At 38.7% G+C, this 19,308-nt stretch overlaps 1 protein-coding gene and 1 non-coding gene across 4 annotated transcripts; both read right to left on the minus strand.

Annotated features, from left to right (window-relative positions):
- Positions 1–1,798: 1,798 nt before the first annotated feature.
- Positions 1,799–19,308, minus strand: LOC134295587 (cell division cycle-associated protein 4-like). 3 transcript variants are annotated; one of them, XM_062968559.1, is made up of 3 exons: positions 19,162–19,308; positions 7,195–7,279; positions 1,799–4,778 (listed from the first exon to the last, which is right to left on the minus strand). In XM_062968559.1, exons 2-3 carry the CDS (start codon positions 7,231–7,233, stop codon positions 4,032–4,034), a joined length of 786 nt encoding a protein of 261 aa, XP_062824629.1. In that variant the 5' UTR covers positions 7,234–7,279; positions 19,162–19,308; the 3' UTR covers positions 1,799–4,031. The 3 variants fall into 3 exon arrangements, with proteins under 3 accessions (XP_062824629.1, XP_062824630.1, XP_062824631.1); XM_062968560.1 differs by lacking the exon at positions 19,162–19,308 and adding an exon at positions 18,908–19,126; XM_062968561.1 differs by lacking the exon at positions 19,162–19,308 and adding an exon at positions 5,410–5,619.
- mir5462 (microRNA mir-5462) lies at positions 1,988–2,068 on the minus strand. The gene has a single exon (NR_130066.1). It is a non-coding gene; the product is annotated as a microRNA mir-5462 (primary transcript).

Genomic DNA, 19,308 nt, shown 5'->3' on the forward strand with positions numbered 1-19,308 from the left:
CCCAGAGAGCTGTGCTCACTTTATGATGCAGCATCAGGGAGGGAACAATTTGCAGTAGACAACTGCTTAGGGATGGACTTTCACCTTTCCTTGTTCACCATTTTTCCGCTCCAAATTATTCATCCAAATATCCTTGCCCTAAGATTGCAAAGACATGCTTAGAATGTTCTAGAAGCAGCTGGAGGACAAGGAGAATTCAGAATTGAGAAATACAGATTGAGAGGTGAAGTCATGGCTCTTTTCCCTGCAGTTCCAAATACAATACAGTAGAGTCTCACTTATCCAAGCTAAACAGGCCGGCAGAACCTTGTATAAAAACCCTTAAATACCGTATTTTATCACATCATAGTCACATTTTTACTCCTTTAAAAAAAAGGAGGGGGGGGACTATTGCATGAGGGGAAAAAGCTTTTTATGACACTGGATCTTATGACACTGTGCTGTTGCGGGCCATATCAAAGAACACAGCAGTCTGGTCAGCATTGCCTATTTGAGAAAGGGGGTATGGTGTTTCATTGCCGTTACACAAGACAAAGCAATGAAAATTTTCCACCTTCTCAGTGTAATCAAGTGGCAGCTTTTGGCATAGTGTGGTCCTCCTCTGCGCAGCCAGATTGTGTCATTATATGAATGAGTTGAGGGAATGTTGTGTTAGGATAGAATACAGCCATCATCACTCATCTCCAACACATACGTAAACACTTGTCAGTTTGTGGAAACTTGCTTGTTTTGGGACCTATAAATGCACATAGGAGTGGTTTTCTCTAGTCTTTCACTTTCCTCCAGTCACGCACCAACTTCTCATTGACAGAAAACTGCCTTCCTGTAGCACTTTCTATGCTCCTCAGCAAAAACAATGACTCTCAGCTTGAACTCTACTGAGGAAGACAACCTCCACAATGTAAGCACTCCAGCGTTTCCTCCATGTCTTTTTGCCCTGCTCTAAAGAGCTTGACCGCTTGCCAGCCTGTTTTAGCAAGGGCACATCACTAATCCATTCACCTATTCAGCCATCTGCTAGCCCACCTGCAGACCCATGCATGCACTCATTGGATGCCCATCCATTGACTGGCTCAGCTGCCCACACACTTACTCAAGCGGGGTTTTGGAAGGGGGTGGGCATCAGATGGATGGGCGCCTGAATGTGTGGGTCTTTTGGCAGGCGGATGGGTGAGCGAGCAGACCCAAAACATGGGAGTGTGACTATCATGTGATGACAACTATTATGAAACATGGTATTTTCAACGCTATCATCTTGTTTTCCACTGCTCCAAAGACAAGGACTATGCAATAGGGATTCACTGAAGACAGAGCGTCAAAGTTTGAGTGTACTACTAGACTCAGCTTTGAACCTGGGGGCCCACATTTCTGAGGTGGTCAGGACTGCCTTTGTACAGCTAAAATTTGTGCGCTAATTGGCCATGGTGGTACATGCCTTAGTTATACCTCCTTTGGATTACAGAAATACACACTACATATGCTAGCCTTTGAAGTGTTCAGAAATTTCAGCTGGCCCAAAGAGCTGTGACCAGGTTGTGGACAACCTCCCTGTTGCAGCAGCTTCACTGGCTGCTAGTCTGTTTCACAACGAACTGGCACAATTCATGACCTACAAAGCCCTATATGGCAGACCATATCTCCCTGTATTAGCCAACCTGGGCTCTGATGTCAGGATGATTGTGTGTTGAACTAGTACTTACATAAGACCGTTCATGGGTCCAGTTCTTTCAATGTAAGCTAGCAACCAGCATAAAGTCTGTCTAGACTGAAAAAAAATAATCTACTATGAGAAAAGCGGTAATTTCATATTCAACTTTAATATAAAAAGACATTAATCACTTTCAAATGCATTAGAAAGATCCCTTTACAAACTGCATGGTCTGGCATAAAACCAAATTAACAGAAGTTGGCATCTACCTGCCAAGACTGGAAAACATACAATGCCATTTTCGAATCAGCTGCTTCAAAAAACACTTGTTTTTACGGCTTCAATCATGGAAGCCACTTCCTCACAAGTAGCCCCATTTACGACAGGAGAGGCTAGTTGTGCAAAGTGATTCCAGGTTTCAACCTAAACTAACACAAAGACACTCAGCTGTACATGCACAAAACAAGGATCTTTATGCTCCGAGTTGCTCTGGTTGTGTGTGATCTGGCACATTAATTGGTGCCAGGGGCCATGGCAATTCATAATGCACAAAGATACACTTGCAGCATCTATGACCTTCTGTTGGAAGACAAGATGCCCAATGTTTCAAGACTTGTATTTTAGTACTGTACCCAAAATCAGAAGGCATTTTTAGAAACCGTATTTCTAATGTTGCACAAAGTAAACTGATAGAAAGCAGCTGAAATTGCTCATCAAAGGGCAGGAATTCTCCTTAACAGAGAAGCAAGCACATTAACTTTTAAGAAAAGCACCAATGTACTCACTTCTCTTACCCCCTTCCCCTACCATGCAGTTATGTTTATCACACCCATCAAGGCAAACAAAGGAGGCAATTTAATGCATCTGCAACCACATATAATGCACCTTCTTGCCAGAAACCGCTTATTGGAGTTCTGATAATTTACACACACTTAAACAAGTGTGTTGGTTTCTTGACGATAACCTGTTGTTAATAACAACTCAGCCAAACAGACACACACCCCTTGGCGTGACCGGAGCAACCCAAATCTGAAGAATACTCTTGAAGGCCTCTGTAACAGTTTAGTAATAATTAGTGCAAAATAGGGGTTTTATCCCCTTCAAACACAACATTAAGAAGGACGGCAGACTTCAGCCAAATCATTCAAATGTACATATAAATATTTATAAATAAAATGAGTGTAATTTATGCCTGACGATAACAAAAACATGGCTTGAACCAAAGAGTAAACACATCAAGAGCTTCTCTTCCAATGTTCACATTAGTAAGAGTAACCTGATCCTTAACACAGTGCTCCAAGAATGAATGCTGATGGCTGCTCCTACCTCAATGTTATGTATTCACACATTTTTACTGAGCTACATTAATAGAGGCCCATGGTGTAAAAAAAAAAATCTCCTTTTCAAAATAATTAAAAAATACAACTGCAAATATTTCAGGATAGTAAATAAGCAGCCAGCAGAAGATTTGTAGCAAAAATATATCTTCAGAAAATAGCCAAAAGATTTTGAACACTGATAAAGACTTCTTTTAAAAAACTATAACTATTCTTTTTTTTTTAAAAAAAATGAAAGCAAGTGACAGAAAAAGCTAGCTAGGATATTGGGAACCACTGCTTTATGGCTCTTCAACAGCATGTCTGGTAAATTAATTGTAGAGAATGTTGTCAGTTAAGTATTTGCTTGGAATTAAGGACAGAGGAAAACTCAAGTCTTTGGTCCTCAAACCAATTACTTCTAAGATAGTCTCACTGCAGTCAATTGAGCAAGGGAAAAATGTAAAAGGTTGCTGAAAGGTTTTCAGCCTAGACAGTATCTATGTTGATCTAGGATGAGGACATTAAAGCCACTCTCTGTACATTAAGGACAAGAGACTAGTAGCTTGCAGGGAGATATTTAATGGTCAAAGGGAGGAATCTTACTATAGCAGTTTAGATCCCTTAATGTTAGAAAGGGTTAGGAAATCAATATAATTTAATTGTTGGGATCAAAGGGGAAGATCTATGGGCAAAATGCAAAGTGTGGGATCAAACCTACGCACCCATGGATCTTTTAAGCATCTGTTGAAACACCAGGGACTTTCCAAAGCAGTTTGTGATATGGCACTGAGGGAAGGTGGTGGTGTTTCATGCTAAAAAAATCTGGAAGACCTACTGGGTTCATGCCAGCTCATAGGCTTGTGTAGAATACCCATTGGAATTGTGGCTACTGAAAATATGTAATTGCATATCAATTTTATACAAAGTAACAAAATCTTGCAATAGAAGTGGGTTTGGGGTTTTTTTTTGGAAGATTATTTGCAGCTTTGAGTGAACAAACTATTTGGAATTTTTACTACTTCAGAACTGGCTTTTTCAAAAGGATATCTCCTTCACCCTTTCCCTCAAGATTCAACAAGAATCTCCACAAAATGATCAAGCTCATTAAGGTCAGATTTACAATTAGAATTAGGATTTGCTGCTGCTTGAGGAAATGTTTCAAGTACATCACAATGTCCCATTTTTGTACTGCCCATCATTCCTGTTAATACTGTGTCAAGATTATAATATGAACTGTCAACCTCTGAAAAAAGGTCTTCAACCGAGTCAGGAGTTTTTGTTTCTAAGGTTTCAAAGATTTGATCTAAAGATTTATGAAAATTTCCTCTATTTTCTGGAGGGCTCTCCATTTCCCACATGTTAGTAGGCAGGTTTCTGGGAGCTTGTAGTGGAGGTCTTAAAATTTCTTCACCCTCTTGTGTTTGTGTGTCCTCAAAGTCTTTTGAGAAGCCATTATAACCTTGAATAAACTTCTCTTCAGCCTGCTCCTTTGAGGAACGGCAGAGAATATCTGTTGAAACTAAACGGTCCAGAGAGGATGGCCCTGAATTCTGTGCATTTATCATCTGCCAAGTTCCATCCTGGGTCATTTCTTCTTGGATCTGTCGTACTGTATTGGCTATAAGTACCGAGCGGTATAAATTAGGTTCAACAAGCATATGGCACAGCTGAAGTTTGACCAAAGACATGTCTAGCAGTGACTGGCGCTGAAGGTTATATGAAGGAATAGCTTTGAAGCCAGCTAATGTTCCTTCGATATCTTCTTCTCCATCAATGCACTTCCTTTTTAGTCCACGTACAAACATTGTGTCCTGTTGAAAACAGAGCAAGATACCATTAGATAACAAATTAATGAACTGTCTTCTTCTTAGAGCCTGCATTTTAAATAAAAACAGCTTGATTACTTAACTAAGTGTTGTGATTCTTCTGAGAATTTGCCCTAGAAGTGGAATTGTAACCACAATTAAGAAATACAGCCTCCAGAAATACAAACAAACCAACTTCACAAATGTAGTAATTTTGTAAATGCAATAATAATAATAATAATAATGGTTCAGCCTCCTGACAAATGCTATGTTTGATAAAACCTAGGATTAGATCAATACATAATAGCTACTACCTTAATGGGAAAGTTCTTGCATATCCATTTTGTTCCATGGCAATTGCCCTGGGACCAGTGAATCACTGTTCTGAATTATTTAACTACAAAGTGCCTTCAGACATTATGGCACCAATCAGGATCATCTCTGCATTATGGGGAAACAAAAATAGTCTGATTTCTTTTTTTGTTCCTCCTGGATTACAAAAGAAATAATATTCTAACAAATTCATTACCCAATAGATCAAAACTAAAACAGCCTTTGATCTTGGTAAACAAGGATGTTTGGAGATTTTTGAGATTCTGTTCCCAAGGTTTCAGTGACACCTGTAAGAGTTTCTTGCCTTTTATTTTCTGAGAATACTGCAGATCTGACTGGTGTCAGTACCATTTTCACTTTCTTTCCTCTCCTCTCTCATGAGCAAGGCTGCAGTTTCTGTTGGTCCCCTTTCAGTGTGCTCTTCCTGGAGCTCAAAGCAGAACCTTTGTAATCTCACACCATGGGTCTCTATTCCTTCCACATGCCTCCAAGTTTCTATGGCATTTGAGTCCAACTGGAGATTTTTTTTAAAAGAACAAAATCAGCATGGTTTATTTTGTGAATTAAATTACTAAATGGGAGATTCTAAATCCTTTTTGCTTTCTAGTGGATATTAATAGAGAAATTAGTACGGTAAAGGGAGCTGCTGCAAGAAAGGAGAAAAATCTGGAGCAATACTTGGGAGTGATGGGAAGAATATGTTCAAATGCATCTCTACTACATTCCTGTTGAACAGTAAAAACAGTTTTGATTACTCTGAGATTTCATGGATCCCTGAAAAGAATCGGCATGCCAGATCACAATACCTGTAATCTGAAATAACAAAAAGAATCTTCAATAGCTGTCTAAAGCCACAGGAAACCCCAAGAAGTCTCTTATGGGAAGAGTTTTAGAGAATGAATGCCATGTTGAATAATGTTCTGTCCCTTATAAAAAGCTGCCGAAAAGTAGCATGGCCATCAAAATGGGATCACATATGATAGCATCTCTTATTGGCTCTAGGAGGAGGGAACAAAGTGCTCTATGAGCCATTTAGAGCCATGGTTCTCAACCTGTGGGTCCCCAGGTGTTTGGTCTACAACTCCCAGAAATCCTAGCCAGTTTAACAGCTGTTAGGATTTCTGGGAATTGAAGGTCAAAACATCTAGAGACCCACAGGTTGAGAACCACTGATTTAGAGTATTGCAGGCAAGAATCAACCCCTTCAGTTGTAGTTGGTATTAACCTGGCAAAAGGCAGTTCTGGCCAAGTGTCACTTCAATCACTATATGCAGAGATGAATCAAAGAGTATCTTCAGGCTTCAAACCTTTTTTCAAAGCATGAGTCTTTTTAGAATGGGGAACTCATCCAATTCTTACATGAACAATGCCATTCGGTTTCAATAGCTCTGTCTTGCCTGAACTGAACTTTAGTTTGTTCAGCTCCATTAGAGATGACTATGTCAGTCTCTATTAGCAACGAAGAGCTTAGAAAACTTAGTTTGTGTTTCAGTTCTCAAAAGAGAAATCAAGTAAGGTGTGAGTGCAGGGATTGAAGACTATGCTGGAAGCTGGTTTTCTTACAATTGTTATTTCTACTATACCGCGACAAAAAAGGAATGTTCGTATCGAAAAATGCAAATATTGTGGTATCACATCGCCGCTTTGAGTCCCACTTGTGGGAGAAAAGCAGCATAAAAATAAACAAATACATAAATAAAAATAATAGTATTATCAGGATAAAGCACTTTCTTCATAAGTAAAGATATATTTAGCTTTGTTACAAATAGGATCTCATATTCACCCCCAAGCTGGGAGAGCTAGGTTCTCAAAGCACTACAAAGGTTTTGTGAAAATATGTCTTGATCACATTTTAGACCTGCCCTGAGTCTAAAATGGCTTAAGTGGATCCCAAAATATAGTAAAAATGTCCTACAACTGCTATGAGGGGCAAAAAATATATTTCTGTCCATTCCGGTGCCCTAAAGTCTACAAGGACAAGGAAGTTGCACCCTGCCCATCTGCACTTGTTTAGCCCTATCGTAACTAGTGGCAAGCCTCAGTGATGCTTACTAAACACTTTTTATCTCATCAGATGAAGGTTACTTACCAATAATTGTGTTTGATGCAGTCCTTCGTCTTCCCCCATATTACAGAACAAGATTCCATACAGCAGGTGTTCCAGCACAACCTACCTGAGAACAGAAGACAAAAAATGAACAGGTTTTCAACAATTTAAAAATATTGCTTTCACATGTAATAGAAATATATTATTTTGAAAACACATTTTCTGTTCCTTTATGCTCTCACTTTTTTACAATATAAAATTAACAACAGTGAGGCCTCAGGAAAACTATATATCATTGGCTTTAAAAAATCACGTTTACCCACTGACTTTAGCAATGCGTACATTTGATATTGGCAGGAATTTGTAGGCACTGTATTTGATTCAAATGTCACAATGTGTAATTTGATTGGCAGAAGGGGACTTCCCTACTCCTTCTCCCAGTGGAAATACTATGTAGAGAATTAAAAGGTCTATGCTGTGTGGAGATTGAATCGTGCAGGAAAGCTCACTAATGAGATGGAGGTAGTTTCCATCAGCAATGACTCTTACTATGTCAGCTACTGTGCAAACTGGATTAATAGTATGCCTATGATTCAGATGTATTTTCTGGGGAAGAGGGAAGGGAAGAGCTGAGTGGCTTGTGTGTTCACTACATAGAGATATGATACCAACCAGGAAGTTCCTGATTTACAGCTCACTTAGATACAAGAAAACCAATGTTTCCAATAAATATTAGAGCAATTGGAAATTGACATTTCTATTATTATTTTTTTACAAGGTAATAGTAGGAGTTAATATGGGTACAATATATTTATATGTAAGTCACCACAGACTTCAGAGACAGATCACCTGAACTTTTTATAAATAAAACTACACAAGGGATTTATCTAGATTAAATGCAAAAAGGCAACTTTACTTCATCTATTTATCTGATAGCCATCAATCACTCACATTTGGACTTGTACAACAGCAGACAGGCACCAAATTACACCATGACTACATTTTAAAGTAAATAGTATCTATTGCCACTTGAAAAAATTGATCATAAAAGGAATTTGAAATTACTCTAATGTACAAGTTAAAATCAGCCTTTAAACACGGAAGCTCAATTTATCCTTAGTGGTTAATAGTTGTTACCTAGCTTTCATTAATTCCTCATTATAGCCACCTAAGCAAGTGAATTTCCCCATATATATATGCCAGAGAATTCCTCAGGTCAGACCTTGTGTTAAATACTTTTTCCTTATCTTGATTTTGCTTTTAGTCAATTTAATTGGATGATACTCAAACTTCAGTCTGTTGAGATTGATTTTTTTTTAAAAAATAAAATAAATCAGTGTGGTGGGTAGGTGTATGCAAAGCTTTATGGACTCTAATGCAGTGGGTCCCCAGATATTTTGGCCTTCAACTTCCAGAAATTCTAACAGCTGGTAAACTGGCTGGGATTTCTCGGGAGTTGTAGGCCAAAACACCTGGGGACCCACAGGTTGAGAACCACTGCTCTCATGGAAAAAACTGACAATATGGGAAAATGTTAGTCAAAATCATATAGCTGTGATAAAAACTGGGGAAAATGTGCAAAAAACCGATAAAGGCACTTCCAGCTTGTGGGAGAGATAAGATCACAAAACTGGAAAAGTATGCATGTGACTAAGGAATTACTAGATTATGCAGGACATGAAGATATCACACTTACTATGATGATGTGGTAAGAGTTGACCCAAACAGAAGAGAAAATCTGTAGGAGTGTGAGAGGAGTTGAGTACAAGTCCTTCATAGGACTGTTAACATCCATTTTCTAGGTATGAGGACAACCGGATGCCAAGACACTGCTCTAGTCAAAACTTTTATGAGCCAGTGTGGTGGTTTGGACATCTTTAGAGAGAAGGGTTCAAACCCCTGCTTGTCCATGAAAACCTATTTGGGCTTAAATATTACACCCTATGTGGTGAGGTGAAAGCGAAAATAACTTACTCATTCCAACATAACCAGTGAAATTGATGGGCAGCAGAAAAGAAAGTACTGCTTTCACTAAACATTTAACCTATGGAATTCCCCACTACAAATGTAACAATAAAAAACCTATTAAGATTACTTTAGAAAGGGATTAGATATGTATAAAGAACCACACTAAGGGTGAATCTACATTGTAGAATGAATGCAGCCTGACACCATATTAACTGGCTCAATGATATGGAATCTTGGGAGTTAAAGTACGGCAATCTTCTATGCCAAAGAGTGCTGGAGCCTCAACAAATTACAAATTACAGAATTTTATTGTCATGGCAACGAAAATGTGTCAAACTGCATAAGTACTACAGCGTAGTATTAATGTACCCTCAGATACTATGGGTTACTTTGGATCTAACATTAAGTCAGTTTAAAAAAACAAACAAACAAATAAACCCTAGCCTCCCTGCCCCCATTTCCCTAATACATGTCTGTGAGGATTCTAGATGTCTTTGCTTCTACTTTTGATGAATTGCCAAACTCAAACTCTAGTTAATCTTTGCTGTGATTTGTAAAAACAAAGCAAGGTCAAATCCTGATTTCTGAATTTGGTTTCCCTTCATTACCAAACTTAACAATAACCACAACTAGGATTTATATGCTAAACCAGACATGGGCAAACTTTGGCCCTCCAGGTGTTTTGGACTTTGGCTCCCCCAGTTTCTAACAGCCAGGAGGCTGTTAGGGATTGTGAAAGTTAAAGTCCAAAACACTTGGGAGTGCCAAAGTTTGCCCATGCCTGTGCTAAACGATGGTTCATCTTGATAATACAAAAGCATCTTCTGTTTTCCTCATGGCTGTTCCAGAGGAAACAGTAGTAGGAAGCATGTGAGAAATGCAGTGAGAAAGTAGGGTTGTTCCGGGCATTAAATGACAGTTTCATGCAGAATTTTGCAGAAGGGCCCTGGGATAGATTTCTTGTGTAAAATGTACTTCCATAATAATTTCAGCTACAGGCAGTCCCTAAGTTATGAACACGATAGGTTCTGTAGGTTTGTCCTTAAGCTGAATTTGTATGTAAGCTGGAACTGGTACATTTTGAAAATATAACTTCAGCCAGAAATATCTGAGCTTTGAATAGCATAGGGAGGGTTAATACCCCTGTGTTATTTATTTTGCTGTTCCTGTCCCTGTTCAGAAGATTTCACCTCATTTTGTGTCCCTGTGATAATTGGCTTGTTGTGGAAATTGGCTTGTTGTGGAAATAAGGATTGGTTATAAAGCTTCAGTGGAGACACCTTTTTTCCATGATAACTCTTCCCGGGGTGAATTTCTCTTCTGATGGGTAGATTTCTCTCACTGCCTGTTGTCTCACCCCCCGTACTTAACTATGAGTAATTTGTAACTGAAGATGTTTGTAACTCGAGGACTGTTGCAGTGGTGGGGAGGTCAAGTAGCACTATGAAAAAACCCTCCAAAACTACACCCACAGCAGTTGTGATTTTTTTTTTTAGAACAATCCTGGGCAGAATCTTATTAAATCCTAACACAGTTTATTTTCAAAATTTGAAGGGACCTATCCAATCTTTTCCAGTTCTAAAAAAGCAGGGTAGATGTGGACCCTTCATGCCAGGCTACTGAAACATTGTGAAGTACTCAAAGCTAGTGAAATGAGCTATAGAAAGACAGATCATTATTAATTGAAGTAATGGGGAGATAGATCATTAAAGGCTGTCACTTCAGACAACTGAAAGAAAATAAACCTCTAATCTTCCACTTAGTAGGAAACAAATCACTTTGAATTTACAGGAATGACTTCTAAATAAACAGGGTTAGGATTGTGCTGTAAATTATTTCTGCAAAGTAGACAAGGCAGTGCAATAATAATGCCTATAAATAATGAGGAGCTCAGATAATATACAATGTTACAGAAAGAGCTCAAGGAAGAAGGCAAATATGGAGAAAGGGTTACAAATGGATGCAAAACTCAGATGAAAAAGTATTTTAGAGAAAACACAAGTCTAATTATGAGAAACATTTGAAAATTTGACTATAGTAGTGATAAACTGAAAAGTTGGGAGGAAAAAGCCCTTGAAGATGTGTTGTTAAAGGGCTACAATGCAAAACTAATGATGAGAGAATAGGTGCAGGAGGTAAGCAGGAATAGTAAACCTGAAAAGTTGCATCTTGAAAGGTGTGGGGAGAAACACTCAAAATTACAGATGGGAATTATTATTTCATGTATATTGAGGAGATAAGCCAGTATCTTTATCGGAGTCTTTAACATCTTTATTGTGAAAAGAGGGGTGTCTCTTGAAGAAACAAGTGCAAGGTAAAGAATAGCACCTCATCCACCTCCTTGAGTACACCCCATCATTAATATCATGACTCCTGAAGTAAATCTGACAAAACCACACAACAGCCCAATATTTTTCCTTGAATGTTTGATCCATTGTCCATTAAGGGTAGAGAATAGATATTTCAAGGTTGTTGCTGTGGTAGCTGACAGAGAGGTTGAGCATCCCTATGGAACTGAACTTATAGTTTGGTGAAGCACTAGCACTATTTGGCAGAGAAGGCTAAAGACCTTGTAAAACGGAAACTTCCAGGATGTCATAGCATTGAGCCATGGCAGTTAAAATGGGATCAAGCTACATTCATTCAACAGTATAGATATACCCTTAGAAGTACTACAAAATTTTTCAAATGGGCAGCTGAGATAACGCCACCTTGGCCTTCTGATGCTTCAAAACTATTTTCAGGCTATGCACATAAGGTGTATGAAAAATATATTTTAAAATCGTGTGTAGACTTGTTGCCCTTGTCCAAGAAATCTCATTACAGTATGTATGTATATGCAAATACAGGTACAGATTGAGCAATTTCCAAATGCTCCAAAATCCAAAAAGCAGGAGACACCTTTGCTTTCTGATAATTCAACGAGCACAAACTTTGTTTCATGCACAAAATTATTCAAAATATTACATTCAGACTTTGTGTATATGGTGTATGTGAAAAACATACATTTCCTCTTTTGACTTGGGTCCATCTTAAAGATTATGTGCAGATATGCAAATACATGCATGATATAATTGGAAAGCAAAAATCACAAAATAACACTTTTGGTCTCAAGCATTTTGAAAACTGGTAGATGGCATATGTTCTGTATCTCAAAAACTAGAAACGATAGAGGTAAACCTGTGCCATTTTTTTTGAACCAGCATGTCAAATATACCCAGAAATAGGTCTAACATTTGTCAGGGCAATACATTTTCATTTCCTCAGGCTTGAGGCACTGCACAATAGTAAATCTTTGTGTCTGTCTGTCTATCTGTATAACTTCTCTTTGTTGCTGTTCTTTCTGTAAAATATGTACATTTAAAAATAAAATATTTAATGCAAAAATATAAAACAAGTAATTGTATTCACACTTGTTCACTTGGTTAGTCTTTGCTTGTTAGAAGGGCGGGAAGAAATGAAAAAGGCATAGCATACACACTTTATTCCCAAATCTTGTTGAAAAATAATATACATAGAAGGGCCAAAATTGGGGTTGTGGGGTAAAGTGTACATTGTGCCAATCAATCATTAGAAGACTAAAAAAAATGAGGTGGCCAGGATTATAATTCATTCATATTTATTATCTATATATATAAAAGAGTAATGGCATCAGGGCAGTGGACAAAACAACAAAAGTACAGGCCCCCCAACCTCAAAATTTGACAACACAACCCATCATCCACGGCACTAGGTTGATACAACAAAAAGAAAAGAAAAATAAAGTCCTAATTAGAGAGAGAGTAATAATTGTTTTTATCCAATTGCTGCCAGTTAGAGTGCTAAGCTCCGCCCACTTGGTTTCCTAGCAACCTACTCAGCTCACGGGACAGGCACAGTTAGGCCTCACTTAGGCATTTTCCATAGATTATCTAATTTTAACTGGATTAAATGGCAGTGTAGACTCAAGGCCCTTCCACACAGCTATATTACCCATTTATAATCTCATATTATCTGCTTTGAACTGGATTATCTTGAGTCCACACTGCCAGATAATTCACTTCAGTGTGCATTTTATACAGCTGTGTAGAAGGGGCCTCATATAATCCAGTTCTAAGCAGATATAAGATTATAAATATACAGTAGAGTCTCGCGTATCCAACATAAACAGGCCGGAAGAATGTTGGATAAGTGAATATGTTGGATAATAAAAAGAGATTCAGAAAAAGCCTATTAAACATCAAATTAGGTAATGATTATACAAATTAAGCACCAAATATCATGTTATACAAATCTGACAGAAAATGTAGTTCAATACTCAGTAATGCTATGTTGTAATTACTGTATTTACAAATTTAGCACCAAAATATCACAATGAATTTAAAACACTGACTACAAAACATTGACTACTAAAAGGCAGACTGTGTTGGATAATCCAGAACTTTGGATAAGCGAATGTTGGATAAGTGAGATTCTACTGTAATATGAAATAATTACTGTGGTAATCCAGAACAACCCAATTCTGCCATGGAGGACACAATCCAAGCACGCCCAACAGATGGCCACCCAGCCTCTCAATAAGAATAAGAATATCGTACAATCCTAAGGTTAGTAGATACCCCTAAGGATCATCCAGTTCAACTTCCTTATATCATGCAGGAGGACACAATCCAACCACTCCTGACAGATGGCCATCCAATATCTGCACAATAATAACACACATCGAATCATAGCCATCAGACAGTTAGGAGACACACCTAAAGACCATCCACTCCAACTCAACTCTGCCATGGAGGACACAATCCAAGCACTCCCAACAGATGGCCACCCAGCCTCTCAATACTAATACTACTACTACTACTACTAATAATAATAATAATAATAACAACATCATACAATCCTAAGGTTTGGAGTTACCCCTAAGGGTCATCCAGATCAACTTCCTTCTACCATGCAGGAGGACACAATCCAAGCGCTCCTGACAGATGGCCATCCAGCCTCTACATAATAATGATGATGAAGAAGATGATAATAATAATAATAGAAGCATAGAATCCAAGAGTTTGGAGAGACTCCTAGGGGCCATCCAGCCCAACCCTTTCTACTATGCAGCTGGACACAACCCAAGCTTTCACAACACATGGACAACGTATAAATACTATACAATACTAAAGGTAAAGGTAAAGGTTTCCCCCTGACGTTAAGTCCAGTCATGTCTGACTCTGGGGCCTGGTGCTCATCTCCATTTCTAAGCCGAAGAGCCGGCGTTGTCCGTAGACACCTCTAAGGTCATGTGGCCGGCATGACTGCATGGAGCGCCCTTACTTTCCCGCCGGAGCGGTACCTATTAATCTACTCACATTTGCATGTTTTTGAACTGTTAGGTTGGCAGAAGCTGGAGCTAACAGCAGCCGCTCACGCCGCTCCCGGGGTTTGAACCAGGGACCTTTGGTCTCCGGCTCAGTGCTTTAACACACTTCGCCACCAGGGCTCCTTATACAATACTACACAGGGACATAGACCCCCTCTATCCTCACCACTTTCACAGTACACAAATAACCAAATGCATACTAAACATAAAGACAACCATACAACAGACATTCAATACCACCACTACCTCAACAAGTTCTCACCAACACCACCAGACAACGCCACAGCAACGCGTGGCCGGGCACAGCTAGTGTATTATATATTACTACTAGCTGTGCCCGGCCACGCGTTGCTGTGGCGAAGTATGGTGGTATGGGAAATAAAGTATTGAGGAATTGGTGGTAGTTAAGGTCAAGGGTCAACGTTTTCCCCAGACATTAAGTCCAGTCGTGTCTGACTCTGGAGGTTGGTGCTCATCTCCATTTCTAAGCCGAAGAGCCGGCGTTGTCCATAGACTCCTCCAAGGTCATGTGGGATGACTACATGGAGCGGCGTTACCTTCCCGCCGGAGCAGTACCTATTGATGCACTCACATTTGCATGTTTTCGAACTTCTGGGTTGGCAGAAGCTGGGGCTAACAGTGGGGGCTCTCTCCGCTCCCCCAATTCAAACCTGTGGCCTTTCGGTCCAGAAGTTCAGCAGCTCAGCGCTTTAACACGCTGCGCCATCAGGGGATATTATTTCCTAAAGGTTGTGAATATACAATATTTCTGATTGGTTTTTTTTGTTTGTTGGAGGCAAGTATGAATGCTGCAATTAGGAAAAATGATTAGGATGTAATGGCCTTGCAGCTTTAAAGCCTGGCTGTTTCCTCCCTGAGTGAATTTTTTGTTGGGAGGTGTTAGCTGGCCCTGATTGTTTCCTGTCTGGAATTCCCTTGTTTTCAGAGTGGTGTTGTTTGCGATATTTTATGTGCTTCTACTGTCTGTGGCCCTGAGAAAACAGAGGATTTTCCAGACTTTGATGATGGGAATACTTTGTTGGGAGGTGTTAGCTGGCCCTGATTGTTTCCTGTCTGGAATTCCCTTGTTTTCAGAGTGCTGTTGTTTGCGATATTTTATGTGCTTCTACTGTCTGTGGCCCTGAGAAAACAGGATTTGCCAGACTTTGATGATGGGAATACTTTGTTGGGAGGTGTAAGCTGGCCCCGATTGTTTCCTGTGTGGAATTCCCCTGTTTATTTACTGTCCTGGTTTTAGAGATTATATTGTTCTGCATTATTCTATCCCAGTAATTATTTCATATTAAAGAAGAATCTCACTTATCCAACATTCGCTTATACAATGTTCTGGATTATCCAACGCAGTCTGCCTTTTCATAATCAATGTTTTTGTAGTCAGTGTTTTAAATTCATTGTGATATTTTAGTGGTAAATTTGTAAATACAGTACAGTAGAGTCTCACTTATCCAACATAAACGGGCCGGCAGAACGTTGGATAAGCGAATATGTTGGATAATGAGGAATTAAGGATAACCCTATTAAACATCAAATTAAGTTATGATTTTACAAATTAAGCACCAAAACATCATGTTAGACAACAAATTTGTCAGAAAAAGAAGTTCAGTACACAGTAATGCTATATAGTAATTACTGTATTTATGAATTTAGCACCAAAATATCACAATATATTGAAAGCATTGACTACAAAAATGCGTTGGATAATCCAGAACGTTGGATAAGCGAGTGTTGGATAAGTGAGACTCTACTGTAAATACTACATAGCATTACTGCGCATGGAACTACTTTTTCTGTCAAATTTGTTGTATAATATGATGTTTTGGTGCTTAATTTGTATAACGATTACCTAATTTGATGTTTAATTGGCTTTTCCTGAATCCCTTCTTATTATCCAACATATTCACTTATCCTGCCGGCCTGTTTACGTTGGATAAGTGAGACTCTGCTGTATATTGATAATCTTAAATTATCTGCTTAGAACTGGATTATATGAGGCCCCTTCTTCACAGCTGTATAAAATGCACACTGAAGTGGATTATATGGCAGTGTGGAGTCAAGATAATCCAGTGCAAAGCAGATAATATAAGATTATAAATGGGTTATATAGCTGTGTGGAAGGGCCTTGAGTCTACACTGCCATATAATCCAGTGCAAATTAGATAATCTGTGGAAGAAGTCTAAATGAGGCCTAAATCTGCCTGTCCCCTAACTGAAACCTGGCTGTCCCTTGGTTGCTAGGCAACCAAGTGGGCAGAGATTAGCCCTCTAAACTGGCAGCAATTGGATAAAAAAAATTATTGCTCTCCCTCTAATTAGGACTTTATTTTTCTTTTCTTTTTGTTGTATCAACCTTGAGGCGTGGATGATGGGTTGTGTTGTCAAATTTTGAGGTTGGGGGGCCTGTACTTTTGTTGTTTTGTGAATTGCCGTGATGCCATCACTCTTTTATATATATAGATAGGGAGTCCTAATAGTCTCCCTATCATAGGAAAAATTCAAAAGCTCATATATTTTATATGTTTACTATTTTTATATTTGTGTATATAATATATATAGTTTTGCAATGAATACTTTGTAAATAAAGGTACACTTAGCTACACTATCCCAGTTTTGTTATGTCTGATGACTTTTGAGGACATCATGTCTATATTACAATAGAGTCTCACTTATCCAAGCTAAACTGGCCGGCAGAAGCTTGGATAAGCGAATATCTTGGATAATAAGGAGGGATTAAGGAAAAGCCTATTAAACATCAAATTAGGTTATGATTTTACAAATTAAGCACCAAAACTTCATGTTATACAACAAATTTGAGAGAAGAAGTAGTTCAATACGCAGTAATGTTATTTTGTAATTACTGTATTTACGAATTTAGCACCAAAATATCACGATATATTGAAAACATTGACTACAAAAATAGCTTGGATTATCCAGAGGCTTGGATAAGCGAGGCTTGGATAAGTGAGACTCTATTGTATTATATTATATAGCATTCATCCATCCATTATTAATATTATTTATTAGGCTAAAGGGTGTCCCAAAAAGTCTCCATAAATAGGAAAATATAACAAACCCTTACTTATTTTATATATGTATATCTATATATTTTAGACTTCTACTTTTAAATATATTGTAAAATTTCATAATAAATATTTTGTAAGTAAAGGCACATTTAGCTACAATTTCCCATTTTTCCTATGTATGACAACTTTTTGGACACCCTGTCTATGTATATAAAATTCTGTAACAAATATTTTGTAATTAAAGCTACATTTAGCTACAATTTCACATTTTTCATATTTATGATAATTTTGGGGATATCCTGTATATATTATTATATCACATAGTACACACACAAATATATCATATCCATGGTGACTTCTATAGTACAAATACAGACACATATACAGTAGTCTCACTTATCCAACACTCGCTTATCCAACGTTCTGGATTATCCAACGCATTTTTGTAGTCAATGTTTTCAATACATCCTGATATTTTGGTGCTAAATTCATAAATACAGTAATTACTACATAGTATTACTGCATATTGAACTACTTTTTCTGTCAAATTTGTTTTATAACATGATGGTGTGATGCTTAATTTGTAAAATCATAACCTAATTTGATGTTTAATAGGTTTTTCCTTAATCCCTCCTTATTATCCAGCATATTCACTTATCCAACGTTCTGCCGGCCCGTTTATGTTGGATAAGTGAGACTCTACTGTATTATAATATGAATATAAGTATATATCCTATCTATGACGAGTTTTAGAGACATCTTGTATATATTGTTTTATATGTGTGTGTGTGTGTGTGTGTGTGTATAATTTTGTACTTCAAGGTACATTTAGTTACAATATCCCATTTCTCCTATCTATTGTGATTTTGGGGACACCCTGTACATATTATTATTATTATTATATTTTCAATATACAGTATATACACTTTCATAAAGGAATATTTTGTAATTCTAGGTACATTTAGCTCCAATTTCCCATTTCTCCTATGTATGGTGAATTTTGGGGGCATATGGTCATACTATATTTTGTAATTTGGGGCATCCTGTATAGATTATTATATTATACAGTACATAAACACATCTAGTATAATAAATATATATATATTTCAATATACTGTATGCAATTTTACTATATATACAGGATGTTCCCAAGACAAGAATAATGACACATAGAAGACTGTAAAACAGGCCTGGGCCAACTTGGGCCCTCCAGGTGTTTTGGACTCCAACTCCCACCATCCCTAACAGCTTCAGGCCCTTTCCTTTTCCCCCTCAGCTGCTTAAGGAAAGGGCCTGAGGCGGTTAGGAATGGTGGGAGTTGGGAGTCCAAAATACCTGGAGGGCCTAAGTTGGGCCAGGTCTCCTGTAAAATGTGGATTAAAAGACGACAAAGCACCTCCTGGCTCTTTCTTGATCCATTTCCTTCTTGAAAGAGAGACTTCAGTGTACGTCTGTGTTATATTCCGAGGCCTCCTCCTCCGCCGCCGCCATTTTGGAGCCGCGGCTCCATGACCCTTGGCGGGCTCCTCTTCCTCAGAGTGCTCCGCCGCGGCCTCCCTCGCTGCCGCCACACCAAGGCCTTGCTTCCGAGCATCACGCCGGAATGGCCCCCTCCGCTCCCTTGCGCGCCCCCGGTCCCGCTTGGCTTACCTTCCGGCCGGACGAATCCACTCCGCTCGCCCGTTCGCCTGCCTCAACGCTCTCCGCGCCTGAGGGAAAGGGGCGGGGCCAACGGCCGCAAAAGCCACGCCCCCTTTCCCTCACTCGCGCGCCCCTCCCTCCCCGCCACCTCATTGT

This window comes from Anolis carolinensis, chromosome 1 (genome assembly GCF_035594765.1).
Source record: "Anolis carolinensis isolate JA03-04 chromosome 1, rAnoCar3.1.pri, whole genome shotgun sequence".
NCBI classification, from domain to species: Eukaryota; Metazoa; Chordata; class Lepidosauria; order Squamata; family Dactyloidae; genus Anolis; species Anolis carolinensis.

Bases quoted from the DNA above. Each gene is read 5' to 3' on its own strand.
- LOC134295587 (XM_062968559.1), bottom strand. From the start codon at position 7,233: ATGGGGGAAGACGAAGGACTGCATCAAACACAATTATTG. The intron at 4,779-7,194 runs GTAAGTAACCTT...TGTTTTCAACAG, and splicing joins TGCATCAAACACAATTATTG to GACACAATGTTTGTACGTGG.